The 20,740-nt window shown below is 36.9% G+C and overlaps 3 protein-coding genes across 3 annotated transcripts; all 3 read right to left on the reverse strand.

Annotated features, from left to right (window-relative positions):
* Positions 1-338: 338 nt before the first annotated feature.
* Positions 339-15,243, reverse strand: LOC109098146 (rab11 family-interacting protein 1-like). Its single transcript, XM_019111765.2, has 5 exons — positions 14,719-15,243; positions 8,426-8,853; positions 6,458-7,424; positions 1,321-1,432; positions 339-1,195 (listed from the first exon to the last, which is right to left on the reverse strand). The coding sequence occupies exons 1-5, from the start codon at positions 15,066-15,068 to the stop codon at positions 989-991; spliced, it is 2,064 nt and encodes a 687-aa protein (XP_018967310.2). The 5' UTR covers positions 15,069-15,243; the 3' UTR covers positions 339-988.
* Positions 2,987-5,644, reverse strand: LOC122138751. The gene has a single exon (XM_042733053.1). It carries the CDS (start codon positions 4,572-4,574, stop codon positions 3,444-3,446), a length of 1,131 nt encoding a protein of 376 aa, XP_042588987.1. The 5' UTR covers positions 4,575-5,644; the 3' UTR covers positions 2,987-3,443.
* Positions 15,244-16,494: 1,251 nt separating the features above from the next.
* LOC109098153 (PDZ and LIM domain protein 2-like) lies at positions 16,495-20,369 on the reverse strand. The gene is made up of 9 exons (XM_042733054.1): positions 20,273-20,369; positions 19,996-20,147; positions 19,116-19,173; positions 18,908-18,963; positions 18,785-18,836; positions 18,232-18,308; positions 17,664-17,800; positions 17,492-17,567; positions 16,495-17,355 (listed from the first exon to the last, which is right to left on the reverse strand). Exons 1-9 carry the CDS (start codon positions 20,291-20,293, stop codon positions 17,169-17,171), a joined length of 816 nt encoding a protein of 271 aa, XP_042588988.1. The 5' UTR covers positions 20,294-20,369; the 3' UTR covers positions 16,495-17,168.
* Between the last annotated feature and the right edge of the window lie 371 nt (positions 20,370-20,740).

Genomic DNA, 20,740 nt, shown 5'->3' on the forward strand with positions numbered 1-20,740 from the left:
AGCTTAGCCAGCCAGTATGGTTTTAGCTTTCTTCTTCTCTCATCAGGTTAAATGTGGTATTAGTGGAATCTAGCCAAAGAAATCAATATGGTATCTCACTTAAACAGTGTAAGAATACACATTTTTATAATTTTATTTTAAATGACAGTGAAAGTTATAACCACCAAGTTATAAGAAATGATGAACACCTTGGTCAATTTCAATGTTCTGAAATCCCACAGGTACTGCAGCATATAAACACTGTCAGGAGTCCTGTGAAGACAGCCAACATATTTGTTATGGGCCATAACAGCATCTAAAGCTTAACCTGTATTCTTAAAAATGCACAGACACAATCGTGTGATGCAGCCCTTTACAAAGCCACGCCTGGGACATTCTTTATTTCAAAAGCAGAGAATAATAAAGCTGTCAGCTTACGTGACAAAAGGCATAAAGTACAAATGATCACGTTCATTATTTACAGATGAACTGATTCTTTTAAAGTGCTTCATTGAAAAGAAAACAAAGTATCAATACAGAGATCTGTCTACAAAATATATAGCTTTGTAAATTTTTTTATATAAAACATTTTTCTAGAATATATGTAGCGCTATTTTGTTTACTTAAACATATGGGTTGCATCCATTGAACGCTTTGATAGCTGGTATTTATAATTTATATAATACTAATCAAAGAATATTAGCAATTCAAATGGAAGTAAAATACTTGGAGAAAATACTTAACATATGATTTATTTTAACATGTACAAGAATAAACCAGCCACATAGTTAGGTGGATCTGAAGCAAGCCAAATAACAAACATTCATTTCGTCACCATTCAGCCAGAGATGTCAAGTGTGCACCCTGATCTTCGGCTCACTAGTGTCTGCAGTTACAGCTACTGGATTTAGTCGAAATCTCTGTGATTTACCCACAACCATGCACTGACGTTCACCCCATATATGTGATTACAGTGCACATTAAATACAAAACCCTGTTACAAAAGTGCTCAAACTGACTTCTTCATCAAGCTCAAGGACATTAAGATGTTGGGGCTATCCTCCATGACACGGACAAGAAGATTGTCTATATACTGCTCCAGTTCCCCAATCTTAGCATCCTTCTGAGAAAGCTGCTGCTTCTGCTTTTCTAACAAGTTAATGAGTTCTTCATGGGTTAGCTGGGAGTAAGGTCCCGTCCCTTTAGCCTCTGGGGCCTGAAAGATACAGTTAAACAAAAATAGCATGCTTAAAAGTCAGCTGAGAAAATCTTAACAGCCATATTTCTATTTAATGCATGGTAAATGGCTACACAATAGTAAAGAGAGAGAAAAAATGCTACCTTCATCTTAACTTGCAGGTCATCTGTAATTTTAGCAGATCTGGAAGCGTCTTGGGTCTCTCTGAGGTCTGGCTGCTTGTCAGTGGTGCTCAGGGGTTTCACTGCATGGGGCCTGAAAAGAAATCGAGAGCTATAAGTCTTACAGGCAGATCTGAGTTTGCAGGGGTGGAATACGAAGCAGTCAATTGCAGAACTCTGCCAGAAGACATTTTTGCATAATTTTGATATAAAAAAAAAAGAGAGAAAGGATGACGAATACATATTGCCCTGAATTTTTGAACTTCAAAGAACATGGAGGAATTGTTAAATGTGAAAACTGATGCCTTTATTTTCAAAGATGAAAGTGTTCATATCTGTGGTTTTCAATTATCGGATAACTGTAGAATTTAGAATTTATGCTAAAATAAAAAGTTCACACTGGGAAATTAAACATCACAACCATATGATCTGAAACTCTGAAAAGACAAAGTTTAAACCATTGCAAACCATGTTCTTCAGAAAGGCAAGTTATGTGGAATGTCACATGAAAGTCCCAAGGAGTAATCTAGGGTCCAGAGTGTAATAATGTAAACAGATATGCACACCTTGCAGTCAAGCAATAAGTTACATGTGGCACAGAAACCACTGTAACTTATGCCTTCCTACCGTTTGGGAAATAATCGTAACATTTTAGGAGTTTTATGTTCTTTGACTAAAGTGCAAAGAATAAAATGCAGTTGGCCAAAACAAAAGACAATTTTAAGACCTAGCAAAAGGTAATCCATCTCGTAAGCAGTAAGCAATAATTCAGGGAGGACAGGGGTGGCCAATCCTTTCTGCAGAGTTTACATCCCAACCCTAATTAAATAAAAAAAAAATAACCAGATATTTGAGGTGTCCAATTTTGCTAGGAACTTCCATGCCTGTGTTTCCCAAAAGCAAATGGTTTTAGATACTGTATCTATTTTAGCCTATGATGCTTTTGAGAAATAGTGTGTTGGGGCAAGTTTAAGCCAAACTCTGCAGGACAGTGGCCCTCCAATCACTGAGGTGCAAAACTTGGTGAATACTATGTCATGTAATTAATATTCATGAGTCAAGTTGGTGAGTTTAATAAAGTTTTCCTACTTCTCAGGTCATTCTTACACCACTGTCAAATGAGTGGAATACTTCAGAGTATTCTTATCAGGAACCTACAGCCAACATCTGCTACTTTGCTACTGCTACTAATGCCGCTGTTCCACTGTGGTATGACTCGACTCGGCACGGTTTGCGTTTCCACTGCAGTTTAGTATCGCTTTAGAGTGAGCAGGATTATTTACATGTAGTTATAGTTGCGCCGCCTCTACTGCACAACTAAAAAAAAAACTTTTTCATTCCACGTCGCCCCATCAAGCTCTCAGTGGATCCGCTCCTCTGCTATCAATGAGAGGAACGTCTGTACTTCTGCAACAGACAACAAAACTTTTTGGTGGTTAACAAAAGGTGCGCTCTTTCAAAACAGTTGCGTTCAATCCTTCGCTGGCTGTGCTGATTTAAATCTAGCAGTTCTTTTGTGTTTGTGTTGCAAGTTCAGTGACGCAGGTAGTGACGATTCTCTGGCCAATCCGTGATCAGCAGAGTTTACGTGTCACAATTTGGTAATGGTACGGTTCACCTAGAATCTCAACCAAGGTGGTACTAAAAAAAGTACCAGGTACCAGGTACTGTACCCAGTGGAAAACTCCCCAAAAGTGAACTGTACCGTGCAGTACCATGCCGTACCATGCAGTGGAAAAGTACCATATGTGCACTCAACCATGGATGAACGAGTTTGACATATTCACAGTACTACCTAGTGTACTCTTCTGTCTCAACATTTCACCTTCCGTGTCTGAAGTGAACTTTGGGCTTTAGCATACTACAGAAACGCAGAGAGTCACTTCCATGCAATTATTATTTAAGCTGTGAACACAGGTCATGGATTTGCCTTTTAGCAGAACTGGTAAACAGGGAGACGTCTGGAGTATAGATTCTGCAACAAAGATTTTCAACATCACAACCTTTAAAAAATTTTTCAAGAAACACCACAGGATAGCTAACGGGAACCTACCGTAAACATCTGCTTCTACTTCTAAGGGTCTCTAGAAGTTCTATGCATGGCCTCACCTGCTGGGTTTGAAGGCAGAATTAACGGTTTTCTCACTTTCACTCCCATTTTTCTGCCCAGTGACGGGCTGAACATCAATAGGTGACACTCGGGCTTGTGGGAGAGACCGGCGCTCTGACCCATGACCTGCTTCCAGTTTCAAACGAGCGACAGCCTGACTGGAGGTTGAAGAGGAGTTCACCAGGGATTGGGAAAAACCTGAAGTTGACTTGCTACTATTAACAGTTAATGACTTGTCTTGATCTTGTATGCTGGGTTGACTGGTTGAGTTCAGTGCAGCTTCTGGTTGCTGGCTGGATGCTGATTTGGCAGGAGGCAACGGGGCCTGTCTCTTCTTTTTGGAAACGCCACTCTCAAGCAATACATTTTCAGCATTCTTGGGATCATTCACATAGTAGAAAACCTTTTCAAGGACTGGATCAGACATTGAAGGTATGTCTTCTCCAAGAAAGTCTAGATAAGACTTTTCTGGTAAATCCTTGTGTTTACTTTCTCTTGAGAAAAGGCCTTCGAAGTGCTCCAATTTGGTTGAAGGCTGTTCATCTGCAGGAAGATCATCAAGCTTGTCAGTAGACTCATCTATTTGATCAATGGAATTTGAGGTAGCACTGGTTTCACGTTCAGCTTGGTTACTTGTTTTAGTTTCAGATGCAGATGTCTTGCAAGACTTTGACTGTAATGAAGGCTTTGGAGCTGGACCCTTGTTGTGTTTAGTTGTTATGACCTCGGCACATATAAAAGGGTTGGTTTCTTGTCTGTTACTGGGATGACCCTGGCTAAAATGCGATATACTGGTGTTCCCAAAATTGGCTGCATCAGAGGTCCTTGACTCATCTTGTGAAACTGGGCACACTTTGTTAGTCTGGTCTATTTCCTGGAATCTAGTAGCTCTCCATCCACCGTTATGAAGAGGAGTGGTAGTTTGGTCTGCATGTGTGTTTTGAACTTCTTGCTTGTTTTTTGGTGGTAAAGGGGCGGGACATTTGTCCCTTTGTAAACTACAGGAATCAGAGTCTCCATCATCTATAGTTGCTATAGATGGAAAAGCTTTTGTGGCTTCAGGAATCGCTGGTGCTTTTGGAGGGACATCTGGTTTTCCCTTCTGTGTCTTGTTCTTGGGAGGCATTGGGGCACGTCTTTTCTTATCTATCCTTTCTGTGGTGTCTCCGAGATGGACAACTTTCTGAGTGTTTCTGCCATGAACATCGGAGTCCTCTAAGAATGGGTTGGTGTTTGGCACAGACGCTTGTGAAAAGAAGATTCCAGAAACAGAAGAACTGAAGAAGCAGGATAATGAAAGGGAACATTAAACTTGATCAAACACATCTGATAAATATCGAAATGGATTGGCAAACAAGTTAAAGCCACTTTGCTCTGGTCAACAACTGTGGAAACCACTAAAAGGGCCCTTTTAAGTCTTTAAAACTGACCCTATTTACTTTCATGTTATTGAACAAATGTCATCAATATCCATAAACTTTTTAAAGGGATAGTTAACATCAAAATTACAATTCTGACACTCATCCTTATGTTATTCCAAACCTTTTTGGAATAGGTTTATGGACATTACATTTGAGCAATAATGATTTCTGAGAGAAACTCTCACAAAACCTCCTTACTTTAACTGCTGCCTTGAAGAGATAGCTGGTTTAGATTTAAAGAGCCTCCCTCAAATCATGCTATTTGCTCTGCAGTCTTCTACACATTCCAGAACTGTTTCATGAAGCCCTCAAGTGCATGAGTCAGAGAAAAGGAACTGGCTGGTCAGCTGTTTTCCAGGGAAACAGATTTCTCCAGCTTCCCCTCGGTTAGACCTCAATCAAGTACCACACGAGAGCTAACAGAATGAGGGTTAGAGACCTTAAAAATAACTATCACCATTAATGCATCTCATCAGAAATAAACATAAGACCATGGTAAGAAAGACTCTTTATTCAGGTTTGGGTATTTCATTTGCTTAAGGGTTACTCATTTTATTCGGTATGATAATCATCTTCAGAAAATATGATGAGAAAAACAAAACATTAATGTGGATTGTCCTTACTTTGAGTCCTTGAAATAGTTTCGAAAGAACTGTGTTGCATGCCAGATGTTTTTTTGGACTTGTACAGACACGCACTCATACCAACACACACACACACACACACACACACACACACACACACACACACACACACATACACATACACAATACACATACACATACACACCTATATACCACACACACACACACACACACACACAAGAACTGTGTTGCATGCCAGATGTTTTTTTGGACTTGTACAATTTAGTAATAGTGCCATATGCTCTTATATGATGCCGTTAATCATGATAGCGTGGTGTTATGGGCCCTACCACACTGAAATTGAGTTGGTCTAAGCATACTACAGAAACACTGAGAGACACTTTCATGCCTTTAATACTCAAGCTGTGATCATGGGTCATGGATTCGCCTTCCAGCAGAATTGGTAAAAAAAAGCAGACGTTTGGAGAATGATTTAAAACAGCTCTGTGAAATGATAAAAGTATGAGTTCTGAAGATCATTAAGAGTTCTTAGAGATATCTGTCAAAAAACAAACTTCATCAAAAAGGAGTGTTTCCTTTTGGTTCTGATTAGTAAACAAAAGCTAAATGCATTCAACTGACTGGTCAAGGTTGCTTGTTTACAGTACAAATAGAACTTTTCATGAAAAGTGTCCCCGCTCACAGTGACATTCCATTGGTCCAAAATGTGCCCCTCATAGATGTATATTAAACATCAAAGATGTTCTGTGTGGCTGATTTTAACACCTCACACACCTATTTCGCTTTCATTGAGAACAGATAAATTGTCAAGTTGTCATGTTGTGTTTTTGGGCCTAATTCATCATGTAACACATACAGATTTTTATTCTTAGGCAATAGCTGGTTTCACTAACAATTTACATAAAAAATTGTATGTTTCATAAATAAGGCCAAATGGATGTAATTTAAAAACAAACTTCTGTGTTTTCAGGTAAGACACTGACCTTGGCTTGACTGCAGAGACTTTGGTGGACCGACTGAGGGCTTCAGGTTGAGAAATGGTGGGTTGCTCGAAGGGATTGGAGGAGCTCTCGTCGAATAAGAGGGGGTCTTCAATGGGATTGGTGAATGGGATGCGGTCTGAGTTAATCTCATCAGATGCATTTTTACTCATATTCAGTCGAGTACTCCTGGGTTTCGCCTCGGGCTGCTGTTTCTCTTTCTTCTGTCTTTCTATTTCTTCTTTCTCTTTCCTGATTCTCTCCTGGTCTGCTTTCTCTTTCAGCTTCCTCTTCTCCTCTGCTCCCATCTTTTCTTTTTCCTTCAGTAGTCTCTCCTCTTCAGCACGTCTTCTGTCCATCTCCAACTTTCTTATCTCTTTTTCTTTCTGCAACTTTTCATTCTCAAGTCTCGTTCTCTCCTCTTTCTCAATTCTCCTCCGTTTATCTTCTTCCTGTTTCTCTAGCTTCCTTTTCTCTTCCTCTCTCTCCATCCACTTTCTTTCCTCCTCTCTCTCAATCTTTTTCCTCTCCTCTTCCAGTTTCTGTATCTTTCTCTTCTCTTCCTCTCTTTCCAACCGTTTCCTCTCCTCTTCTCTCTCAATCTGTTTCCTCTCGTCCTCTTCAGCCTGTCTTCTTTTCTCCTCCTGTTTCTTCTGTTCCTCTTGACTTCTGCGCATCTCTTCCACTGCATTCTCTTGAGTTTGGTCCGAGGAGTCCACTGAGGTGCTGGAGGTTTTCCTGTGATGACCTCTGCGCAGATCCTCCATGGATCCGTGGCCGGAGCTGTTCAGGCTGAAGGTGGAACCGGCCCTGGATCCTCTGGTGTCTGACTCTTCTGTGTAGACGTGACTGCCGTTGATGCACGTGTTGCTCTGCACCATGCCCAGTCCAAGAGACCCAGTACCCTGGGAAACCTTGCTGTCAGAGCTTCCGGTTCGCTTGTGCTTCAGAAATTTGAACTTCTTTTTGCCTTTGAAGAAAAAAAAAAAGAGGAAAATCACAATAATACTACAAGCTATTGAAATTTTGCACAAATCTATCAATTTTAGCAGACCCTAACTTCTGTTAATTATGTTTTTTTAGTTATGTTTTAATTATGTAGGGTTGGACAATATATCGGTACTACAGCAATTATCCGTATTTATTATACTGGAGATTTTAGTAATTTTTTGGTAATTTATCAGTCATTTATAATGCTCATTTTCCATATTTTCACATTTAGACTACCTTCGTCATCATCTAACCCTAATTTAACATCTGTGTTATTTTAGTATCATTAAGATATTATATTTTTTTTTTTTTTTTTTTTTTTTTATTTTACATCTTTAGTAATTTTGTAATGTAGTAACTGTGTTTTCTTAAAGAATTATTTGTCATTTTTCTTCGTTTTTTTAAGTATGTATAGTTTTTATTTATTTTTATTTCAGTTTTATTATTTCAGTCAAGTTTATTGTTTTTATTTTTTTTTATTTTTTTTTTGTTTTTTTAGTTTTTTTTTATTAACTGAAAAATAAATAGCTTTTTTTTTATTATTTAATATTTCAAATAAAAATCTTTATTTTATCTGGTTTTACATAACTGAAATATCCCTAATTAAAATGAATCTTTAAAAACCATAACACAAAAATAAATAGTTAATTATAATTTATAATGATAATCAAATTAATAAATTATCAGTCTATAATATAGTTTAAATTTTTAAATAAATAAATAAATATGTGAATACATAAAGCCAGTCAAACCTTAGCCAAATCAGACTTAATCAGTATAATTCATATCAGAGGATATCAGTATTTACATTGGAATTTGGCAGATCCAAGGGATTTGGATATATTTATTAGTTTATGATTTCCCTGGTAATCAAACCTAGCACTTTGGTGTTGCTAGTACCTGCAGGAACAATATGGTAGCGGACATATCATCCATCCCTAATATTAAAAATATAACAACAACAAATAGTGTCGCATGTACCTTCAGGAGACTCTATATTTAGGCCAGACGATCTGCTCAGACTGATGGCCGAGTCTTTTTCAGGCAGGGTGGCGAGTGTGGACATGGACTGGGACATGTTACGGTGCAAACCCGGCTTGGGTGCGAAGAGGGATTTGAGTTTATTCTTCTTTTTGGCTCCAGGTGTGGCATCGGGTTCTTCTTCTCCCTCACTGTCAGTCAGTACGTGGCTGACTGAAGGCACAATGGCAGAAGCAGAATCCGACATCCCATCTTTCTTTTTCCCTTTCAGCTTATCCTTGATCTTCCCAAGCCGTGAGCGTGACTTGTCCTGCCCAGAGAGGTCGTACATGCTGGCCGTCATGTTGTTCTTCATGAACTGAATGTCTAGAAGCACCTCACCCCTGTCTTTATCAGCCTTCCCCGTCTTGCCCATCAATTTGAACCATCTGTATGAACACAAATAGCACAGGATGTTTCCTTTTAAGCATTTTTCATTTCCCAAAGCACCTCCCTTATCAAAGAAAAGAAAGCTAAAAGCAAGACATGACATGGAAGATATGAGATGTTGTGTTACCTAGCTACACTTTACAAAATTGGTCAGACCTGCAAAAAGATTGTTGTGCAGTCAAAGCTATGGATTCACAAAGTCCGAGTAAATAGTTTCACGTGATTGTTGACATTCCTCAACAGCTATAAACCAGAACAGCACATTAAGGTTCAATGACTGAGACTCTGTGTTGTCATAACTCAAGGATACTAGTGGATAAAGACTTCAGGGTCTAAAATAAACACCTACTGTGTAGAAAGTCTCAAATTAAAATAGGTCTATCAATCTAAAAAGTCCAAAATACAACTTACAGCCTTGAGCAAGCTGTTTCTTCGCTACAAAGAGAGATGTATCATGTTGTTTTCCAGGAATGTCTAGGCTGGTGAGCTAACATGTCTATGTTAACAACCAACTTAGATCCATGAAAAACAGAGAGGAATAAGATGAGGACACAAGGGTGCGGTAACTGCATGAAGAACTCGTTTCATGGAAACTTATGTTTGCAGTAGCGTATGGCTGGCGAGAATGGAGTGGGTGGCTTAGAAAAGCAATTTTGAGAATGCCACAAAACTGACACACATTGGCAGATTAGGGTCAGGAAAAAATGGAAATTCACTAAAACCTTATAAAAGTCAACAGGGAACTGGTGAAGCTTGACATCTCCAGAGTTCTCAATACAGTCAGTAACCATTAACCATCTTGTTTCTCAACCAGCCTTAGTGTTTATGACGACAGTAAGTGCACTGGACCCAGTGAGTAATGCAATTCCAATGCTACAGAGAAAATCACATGATGGGCATGGGTTGCAATGACTTTGTGGCTATCTGCTAAATAATACTGCGATGAGTCTGAAGCTAAATATAACAACACACTCTGGGATTATTAGTGAATGATCACTGCTGCCTGCCTATGCCTCAATAACATTTAGCACATATTTACGTCCGAGAATAACAAACTAGCTAGTTGGGATAAACAGTACAATTAAAATCAACTCATTTCTGTCTGTAATATTAATTTGTTTTCTCTGAAATGGCTTAAAAAGCTGATTTTTTTCCCCTCATAAATCACAATATAGACCCGTTAATGTTGCCAAGCAGAAGTGAAACAAGAATATTAAGAATTTAAATAAAGTACATACATTAAGTCTTTTAAGTTTTTTAAAGTATTTATTTGCTTAAAATGAACATAAAAAAAAAAACTAGTGGCTAATGGTTTGTTTGCACCAACATAAAACATATAAACAGCAGTATTTACCTATATATTAAATGACTTGAAAACATTTTGTATTGCCAACAATATAATGAATATTCTTGTAAATATTTCGCATAAACACATTTCTGAATCACAGCAATTACATGCAAACAATCTACAATTTGACATGGTATAGAGTTTTTAGACTTTACTAACCATTAAACTACAAGTCTGAATACCTGCAATCAGGTATAAAACAGGTGTAAAACAGGAATTTCAGGGCGTAAAATAGGAGTGGTTAAAGGGCTGGTAACCAGAAAGTTGCTGAATCAAATCCTGGAAGGAGTGAACCATGAGCGATCACAATTATGGCCTTAAACAATAAAAGCTGTTAAACCACATTACCTTAATACTAATTACATAACGACAAGAGAAATGGCTTTGCACGTACGGGAGGTGCTTATATGACTCGACATGTTCGGACGACACCTCGCAGCCATAGAAATGCACTGATGCAAACACAAGCAGCTTCTGCCGTCATGTCATTGCACAGAAGTTGCATTAAAGTTCTGGTCACAGGAGGGAAGTTGCAAAAGGGTGTTGCCTGCTTTGAGATGAGCTCAGACCTTTTAGACAAGCTTGAAAAGCTATATACAAAATATTAACCTAACATAAAAATCAGCTAATTTTTTTTAAAATTAAAAGTCTACACCCCCCCCCATAAAATGATTTTTGTTCTGTAATGCAACCTGACCTTCTGGATTACTTCAAATCATGCAATCATTTTAACAATATACTGATATTTAGATTTGATATTAAAGCATGATGAAATTCATTAAAAAATTAGATATACTGTGTTATACTGTTACTGTTTGATATGCTGCTATAGTTTTTGATAATTGCTAGATTTTCATTTTAATTTTAGTAAATGTTTTTTTTTTTTTTTTTTTTTTTTTCTCTCTCTCTATATAGTTTATTTTTATATGTAAACTAAACAAACATGTGAAATGCTGCCCTGGCAATTAGTTGAAATAAAATAAGTTCTTATATGTTCATTTATTTCAGTTAATGTTTATGAAAATGATTATCATTTTTATTTTTATTTTTTTTATGGTTTTAGTTTTAGTTTTCCCTAATGATAATAACCCTGCTAGAAACTGAAAGAAGTGACACATTGTGGACTGTTTCTACATCAAGAATGGAATATAATTGATTGTTTATATGACTGACATTTAAAATTTTGTGTTTAAATGCCTCTATTGAAGGAGGGAAAAATGACTTATTTCCAAAATAAGCCTATTTTTGGAAAGTGTTGGATAAGATAATAAGGGACTTTAAGAAGCAAAGTTCTTGACAAACTCATCTGTCTCGCCCTGAAAGATCCTCAATGACAGCTGTGCCCTGACAGGAAGTGAAGGCAGCATCAGATGAATCAGCACTGGATTTTTCTTTGTTCCAGTGTGTCTCTCAGCAGCTTGACTTCCTGCATGTGCCAGCAAACTGATAAGAGTGTTATGTGATAGGACTGTTTTATCACACGCAGCAGCGCAAGAACCTTCCCTAAGCTCAACTATATAGAGTTTCACTTTACTTGTTGTAAAATATTAAAATAACTATGCATGAAGCTCAGATAATTGGACATGTGGGACATAACATGGGCTTATGTTGATATTTCCAACTAGCAAAATATTTGTTTTGATAATGGATTCAATATCCAAGTTTTCATCATCTTGAATTATTTCTGTTGAGGTAAAAGACATTGAATTTAACTCTATTTCTCCTTGTAATATTACAGGTTCAACCAACCAGGTTCAACCAACAAACTAAACTTTGTTAGGTGACAGTCAGAGCAGACGGGTGACGTGCTCCCATTCTGCCTCGAATCAGGAAAGAGTTCCCGTGTATAAGTGTCAGCGCATGAGGTCACGCAGAAAGAACATTCTGATACATTCTGTATTAGCATGAGGCATTTAGCATATTTTAGGCATATCCTTTATATGTGTGACTGAGAGAGAAAACTGAGTGTTTTCATGACTTTGAAGTCTGAAGCAGTTGACAAGCCTTGACTTTATGCCACACTAACAGAAAATGAGTTATCAGGCAGCGCGTGTGATGTGTGTCAAAGCCTGAGAGAGAACTGGGGCACAAACAGAACAATCAGACGCCAGAAAAGGGATGTTAGATATTTAACCTTCTCTAAAATACTGTTTCATTTAAATGGCTGCACAATATAAGAGAGGAAATTTGAGTGTGAGAACAAATGTGCACAAAGGGGTTTCAGATTCTGAGGGTTGTTAAAACACACAAGAAAAGATTGATTCAAAAGATTGAGATCTTTAAGATTTTTTTTAATGTCTTTTAAAGGAGTGTCTTCTGTTCAACAAGGCTGCATTTATTTGATCAAAAATACAGTAAAAACAGCAATATTTTGAAATACCATTACAATTTATAATAACGGTTTTCTATTTAAATATATTTTAAAATGTAATTTATTCCTGAGATTGAAAACCTGAATTTTCAGCATCATTACTCCAATCTTCAGTGTCACATGATCCTTCAGAAATCATCATAATATGCTGATTTTCTGCTCAATAAATATTTATTATTACCAGTGTTGAAAACTGTTGTGCTTAGCAACATTTCCATTATATATTTTTTCAGGATTCTTTGATGAATAGAGAAAGAACAGCATTTTTTCCAAATATATATATTTTTTCATGTCTTTGCTGTCATTTTTGATTAATTTAATGCACTTTCGCTTAATAAAAGTATACATTTCTTTCGAAAATAAATAAAATCTCACTGTGAAGCTGAACATTTGAACAGTAAGTATCAGTGTAACACTTAAGTGTTATTATTAATTACAAGCTTTATAAGTAATACTCTTTCTTTTTAAATAAATTATTAGGTTACGATAAAAGAAAAACCAGGAACTAGTTCTGGGAACAGCAGATTAAAAAACACTGATATGAAGATCAGTGAAATTGACAACAATGAGAGGAATAGGAACTAATTAAAGTTTTCTGATTCATGTAGGCATAAAGAATGAATCAACTTTATTTTATCAATATTCTGGGTTCAACAGAAGTTGTGCTTAATATTTCTTAAAAAACAAAAACTCTAATATAGGTTAAATTTACAATAAAAGTGAACGGTGGCAACCTAAATTTACATTTCTGCTATTAAATTCTCCAAATATTAGCCCATTCACACATCATAACCTTGATTTGTTTTTGTTTTGTTTTTTTAATTAAAGAAAAAGGACACGTTGAAATTGGAAGCTCAACTTGCACTGAATCGGGAATATTCAAATGATCAAGCTGTTCCTAACATAAAAAGAGTTACATTTAAAAAAAACTATGTTTTCCAGTGATAACACCCTGTTGATGTCAACACCAAGACCGTCAATCGTATACACACACCCTGAGATCAAACTTCGAAATCACCATCAGAACTGCAGATCGGTTCACAAGAAACGCCGAGGTCCAGTTTCATATGAGAGTCGGCTTACTTAGAGAGACCGGAGTGAGTTTCCGGTTCCTCTGACCTGGGGCAACAGCAGCCCACGTGGGTGCACAACAAGATATGACATAATAAGCTCTTACACTTGACAACAGGAAATGTCTCAGTCAGACCCTAAAAAGACTCAGGAGCTGAGCTCTCTAGTGGACTAGTTAATTAAAAAAACAGCTTTCATCCTGACTCAAACATCAGATGAAATTATACAGCAAAACAATTATTGGGCAGAAGGCCAGACGAGCGCTGGCTGTCTTTGTTCATGAGACTGAATTAGGTCTCATATTAAAAAAAATACCAGGCAGGTTCCAATCAAAGGCTTTGAACATTTACAAGAAAACAATGGAAGTCATTCAGAGAACAGGTAAAGAAGCACAAGCTCTTTAAACCAAGGTCAGAATGCTGTGATGGATTTGTGTGCCGAAACTTTGCTTGCCGTGACTGATGTTACAATGATGTCTAGAGCTAAACTAATTTATTCATGAAGTATGTGCATAATGTACGCCGAGTGGCCCTGGATTACATAGAGAAGAAATAACCACCAGATCCAGTCAAACAGATTTGCACTGACCTTTAACAAACATTCCAAAGGAATGCTAATGGAATTTCATTAAATTATGATTCCATTTAAGAAACTGATTCTGATCCTTAAGAAACTGTCGTCTGTCAATATAAAAAGACTGGATTCTGAGTCATTGTGGAGGTCAGTGACCTCTGGTCTGGTTGAGGGGAAAAAACTAATAATAATACCACACTGTTTCACTGTGACCAAGTCCAAGAATATTCAAAGCTCAGCTCATAATTTCCACACAAGGAAGTTTTGATGCCGTCTTTCAGCACAGAAGCATCCTTGTAGAAGTGTCCAAACACTAATAAGTAGCCGAGAAAAGTCAGATGCACTTGAGAAAGGCCTTGTGTTTTGCCAAATAAAATAAAACAGAAGGCAAAATTTATATAATATACTGTACAGTATATAATTTTGCCAATATGAGGACCAGAACTGTTGTGCAGAAATTAAGTCTATATATTGTTTATATAAAATATTATGCTCACTCACTCAGTTTTATTACGGGATTTATTGTCTTGGAGTTCCAGGAGGTTGATGGTCGCCTGTCCGAGCATTTTGTCGGGTCCCATCAGAGCCCGGTGCATCACACACACCTGTAGGGTGCAGCGCTCCGCGTTACCGGGGTGAAAGAGCGGCAGGTCGAACGCGGCCTCCTCTTTCCACACCGGCGCGACGCTCTTCTCCGCCACCGAGGTGGAGAACTTATCCTTGGCCACCTGCATGATGGCGTACGCGTCGTTGGTGCCATTCTTCCCCTTGCTCCGCAAACCCCTCGCCTGGTGCACCGTTACCTGGACGCTGGTGGGAAACCACTGCTGGCTTTGCTCTGCCAGAGACATTTCTGTGAAAACCCAACTCGTTTCAGTTGGGACTGAAAAGTCAGCAGGACGCGCGTGCTGTCCCGTCTAGCGAGAAGTTTAAAGGCGTCAAATGTCCGTTAATGTTTCGCTCGCTGGAAAAGTTCCACCTAATCCAGTGAAGCAACAAGTGAGTCACTCTACAGCCACGCCCACAATCCTGAGCAACGACGTGTGGGCGTGGCCCGGCGTGACGCAACGTAGAGCTGAAGAATAACGTAACGCCTGGAAACAATATTTGCATAACAATTGCTGTAAAAATTCTTCTCTATTTGCTTTATAATGATGATTACAATAATAATATTTCTATGATGTTCCTTTCAGTTATGACAATTTAACAGAGGTGTGTAATTAAAATGTCCCATGACTAAATTTAGACATTAGAGAACTGTAGAGCTCTGACACAAAGCTACAATTATACTGAACTGTCATGCTGGCAGTGACCACTTCTCATTGTTCACAAAAAAAGGGGAACCCACAGTTGTTATTTTATTGCACATGAGTTTAAACTAAAAAGAAAGACTTCTGAAAATAAAACATTCCTCCCTCTCGTACAGTAAACTGAAGAAATAAGCATTTACAGCTAAAATTAAAGTCATTTGATGAATTTTGCAACATTAACACTCTTATTACACTGTTTATTACTGTGAAGCTGCTTTGAATCTGTATTGTATAATGTGCTATATAAATTTAGCTTGTTTCTATTCATAATTGTACATTAATCTGTTGTTTTTCCACAGTTCCACCAAGTCACCATCATTCATTACTAATGAATCTCCATTGTCACTTAGGCTTTTAATAATAAACACGATGTGAGCAAACAGCATGTTCCTTTGTGAGGATAATGCGTGTTTGTATTGTTCCTGAAACCCGTCATTCAGGGCCTTCATAGTTCTGCATGTCAACTCTCTTTTACTCTATTCCTTTACATAGTTCAGTTAGGTCAGACTGCAGGCTACTGAGGTGAATTGCTATTCATGTAATGCCACACTCTTTTTTTCTATGTTAACATGCATTCTGATGATGTCATCTCTTTCATAATGATTCCAGATATTTATTGATAGCATAAATTCATCGTTCAGCCACAGCTCAAAGTCACACACTGCAGGTATTTAATTACTGTAATGCAATAGTGAAACAATAGTGAAATAGAATAGAAAATAGTACCCTCTACTGAGGACTTAGAACATGTGCAATGAAATAATTAAGCTAAATATTTAAATCCTGTCATCATTTACTCACCCTCATGTCATTCCGAACCTGTATGACTTTCTTCTGCAGAAAAAAGTATGTTGGTAAACAAACAGTTTCGGCTCCCACTGACTTCCATAGAATGGACCAAAAAAAACTAAAAAAACAATGGAAGTCAATGGGGACCAAAACCAACATTCTTCAAAATATCTTCATAGGTGTTCGACAGGAGGGTGAGTAAATGATGACTGAATTTTCATTTTGGGGTGAAATATCCCTTAATGCATGATTTGTTTTGAATATGACTTAAATTTCAATGTGTTCCTCACACAAAGCTATTGTACGGATTCAGAGTATTTCAGGACTGTTTATGATGCTTTCATGGTGCTTCTTTGTCCTTTTTGGAGCTTGATAATCCTGGTCACCATCCACTTTCATTGATTAGGGAGATCATTTCTGCTTTTGTGTTGCATAGAATAAAATAAGACAGAATTTATAGGTAAATTATACGTTTGCCACTATTATAAAAATTTTGAAACAGCATCATGAGCATGGTCTATCTGAAAACCAGTATTATTAGTATATAAACAATCCTTTTTGTTACCAGAAATAAAATGAAAACAACCTGAAATTAAATAAGTAAATATTCCAGCTAGTTGGCAAGGCAATTGTCTAATTTTAATTTAAAGTAAAACTGATATTTAATTAAAGAAAAAAAAAAAAATAAAAAATACTTAAAAAGAAACTAAAATGATACTAAAATGACAAAAACGTACGATACAATTAATAAAACTAATATAAAAATAAAAACTGATTCAAAATATTAATAAGAGCTATAACAGCTCAATGATAGTAAAATAAAACAGCTGAAAACATATTAAAACGTTGAATTCAAGTGTTTTTAGGAAGTGAGTGAAGGCCATTGGCTGTCTGGCATCTCTGCTGAGCGTGTTTCCCACAGTACAGCTCCTCATCCACACAGAAATGTCCTCGCTCCATGAGACTAAAGCCACAGTCCCTGCAGGTATAGCACTCCACGTGTCTGTAGCGTCTCTCTCTGATCTTCACCACCTGAGTTCTGCAGCAGGACACACAGACAACTGAGCTAAACATGCCTGTGATCGTCATGCATTCCTGACATGAACTGCACTTTAAAAAACTTAACCTCACTTTTCTTTCTTGAGACAATATGAGCTTAATTGAAAGGTTCTTACACAATGATGTAACCACATCTCTCACAAGTGCGAAACCTTTGACACCGCTGGACCACTCCAGATGGCAGTGATGTTCCTGTACAATTCATGTGTGTTTTTATTACATGAGGCATCCTTAATGCTTTATTCAAGAGGTCTGAATGCAAGAGATGCAGTGAAACGCAACACTCACGTTCTAGTCCCTCCTGTAGTATTCTGAAAGTGTTGGACTGTCTGGGCTGCTGAGGTTGAACTTGCCTTCTCTTGAATCTCATCAGCTCTTCAGGATCAACTGGCCCGTAGCTCCATACTGGATAATTAAAACTCACCCTGAGAAAAGAGTCAAACAGGAATGTGAGTTCAACAGGTATGGGACAAAATGACATGAGCTATGCTCGGAAGAAATGATGCATTTTATGTTAACATTTATAATGTTATGAAACATTTCTATTTCAAATAAATGATGTTCTATGTAACCTGAAAAAATTATTAATATTAAATGTGAATATAAAACAAATACAGAAAATAACATTCATAATAGTCAGAAATGTTTCTTTAGCATCAGATCAGGATATTGGAATGATTCTGCAGGATCATGTGACACTGAATGATGCTCTTTTCAATTACATTTTATCATACCATTTAGAACAAAATAGTATGTTAACCACTATAAAGTATGCATATTTTTAAAATTGTATGCATATAATGTGAAGTATGCAGTAAGTAGTACATTAGTATTCCAAACATAATATTGGTATTACTTTTTCTTGGTAGTCTGCGATTCATATGACACTGTTTGGATACAATCAGATGCAGAGTTATGTCCTGCGGTGAACTCCTGCAACCAATAAACAGTGGAAATAAAAATAAACATTAACTGAAATAAAATCACTTTTTTAGCTAGCTTCCAAGGCAAAATTTCTCTAAATAAGCTCAAACTAAAAAGTAACACTTAAAAAATATATTTAAAAAACATTAATTACAAAAACAGCAAGCAAGATTACAAAAACTTGAAATGAAAATGAAAAGAGAAAATTGAAAAAATTATTATTATAATTATAATTATTATATTGTACTAAAAAAACTATAATATATAGTTGATACGTTGATGTTTAAATAACACTGCCAATAAAACAAGGGGGGGGAAAATTATTTCTTCAAATAATTTTTTACTGGACCACAAGATGGCAGCAAAGCCTTCAAAAGACTTGAACAGTAGGTTTTGTCTATTTAATATTGTTAAACTAAATGTACAAACCTGAATTCAAGACAAACATTATTAAAATGTAAAATGAGTGTCTGCATGTTCCCCACCTTATGGTATTGCTTCAGCTGCTCTGGACCGTAGTTTCTCTCCTGTGGGGCTCTGAACACATGAACAATGAGAAACACGTGATGTTGTTTGAAGATATCTCAGTATGGTTCTGGTGCACTGACCTCTTGGACTGGCCCTGTCCTGACTCATGGGTTTGTTTTGGCCGGACTGAGGACTCCTGGGTTGAAGGAAAACAGCAGGAAGTTTCAATACACAAAACAGGATCGTTCTCACTATTCAAACAAGCTGAATAGGCCTTCCCTGTAGCAATATTTAACATTAACAGTATGTTCACAAAGAGCTGGTCAGTTAACTGTATGAATAACTAACCGAATTAAGAGGAAGTCTTGGATCACCACAGCACTGTATGACATCTGTTTTTGCTGGTCTGTAAGATAATAAGAAACTAGGTTATTATGGGTTTCAGTGAAAAGCAACACACACCAGTGTTTGCAAAAATTCACATTTTCACCACAAAAAACTAAAATATATTATATTATATACATATTTGAATATAAATATTCATAGAATGTTCGTTCAAAGTTATCTGGTCCTTGCAAACACATTATTGCTATTTAACGCTTTTTCTTGACATATTTTAGTTGGAAATTCGTTTAACAATTTAAAAAATGTTACTACTTGTTTCAGTATGTTCACAGAACATTCCAAATGAAATGTTCCCATAATGATTTTGCATAACCAAGACAAACATTTTTAAATCAATTTTTACAAACTGGATGTTTTGAACATTCACGGAACATTTTTTTCTTAGGGAAAGGTTTGATAGGGTTTCTTTTTTATTTTTTATTTTTGTCTGCTGGGTTTACAGTGTTTTTTGAAATTAGGAATTTTTGTTTTCTTTGAAATTCTCTTTATTCTCAATGCTCATTGTAATTTTGAATTATTCATTTTTAAATGAACAAAAATAAATTCAATTTTTTTTTTCTGTATTACAGTAAGGAGAGTAATTTTAGATTATTGTAATTTGAGTTTTGGGAGAAAATGTTCTTACTTGTCAAAATAATGCATTAAAAAACAAGCCCCTGGTATTTGTAATATTATTGTACATTTTTTTTTTTTTTATTGTGGTTTGGGGTTTAAATATACATGGTAATGGTGTGAATGTTGTGGATGTAGCATTTAGTTATGAAACTGCATGTTTCTGCCAAAGCAAAGTCATGTTTTTTGTTGTTGTTGTTGTTTTTACCACCTTTTAATTAGAAGCCACAGCTGATGTTCAGATGTCTTAATTTTGTTCCGAGCCTCCATATTCAACATGGCTCCAGTATCCTGACCATTAATCTCCAGTATGCCGTCCCCCACCTGCAGCCCAGCATCACCTGCCCGGCTATCTTCACAAACCTAATAAAACACTCTATGGTAAGTCCTCACAGCTCCTTAACACACCAGAAATCAAAGGCATCTTATGCTGAACACATTCCATATTTTGTTCACAAGAAAATGTGGGCCAAATATCTTTAACTCACCTTTGAGACAGTCAGGGTCATCTTGAAGTCTCTTCCTCCACAGATACGAAACCCCCATGGTGGTGGACCTGTCAAATTCAGCCGAATCTGAAATGTCTTCTGTATGCTTTAGGTTTTAATTTCCTTTCAGAACAACAAAATTGGTTTGTGTTTACTCTGGCCTGTGCCAGTAAGACTAAAGGGGTCAGCCGTGTTTATGGTGTATTTTTAAAGTTCTTCTGTAGCTTAGAGATATGGAGGCTCTGTGTGGAGTCAGCACCACCCTTAAACATCTGCACATGATGTTCTCAACTGATTACACCTTCTGGTAAACAGAATCAAGCCGCAAAGACACGTTATAGTATTAAAATAGTATAACACAGTAGTATAAAAATAAAATGTTTTGTAAACCGTTTTGAAGTGCTAATTAAGGTGGGGAGGTGGGGAAAATGCTTTAAATTTAAGGTACAATATTGTAGTATAACTTCA

Source organism: Cyprinus carpio, chromosome B10, assembly GCF_018340385.1.
Source record: "Cyprinus carpio isolate SPL01 chromosome B10, ASM1834038v1, whole genome shotgun sequence".
Lineage (NCBI taxonomy): Eukaryota > Metazoa > Chordata > Actinopteri > Cypriniformes > Cyprinidae > Cyprinus > Cyprinus carpio.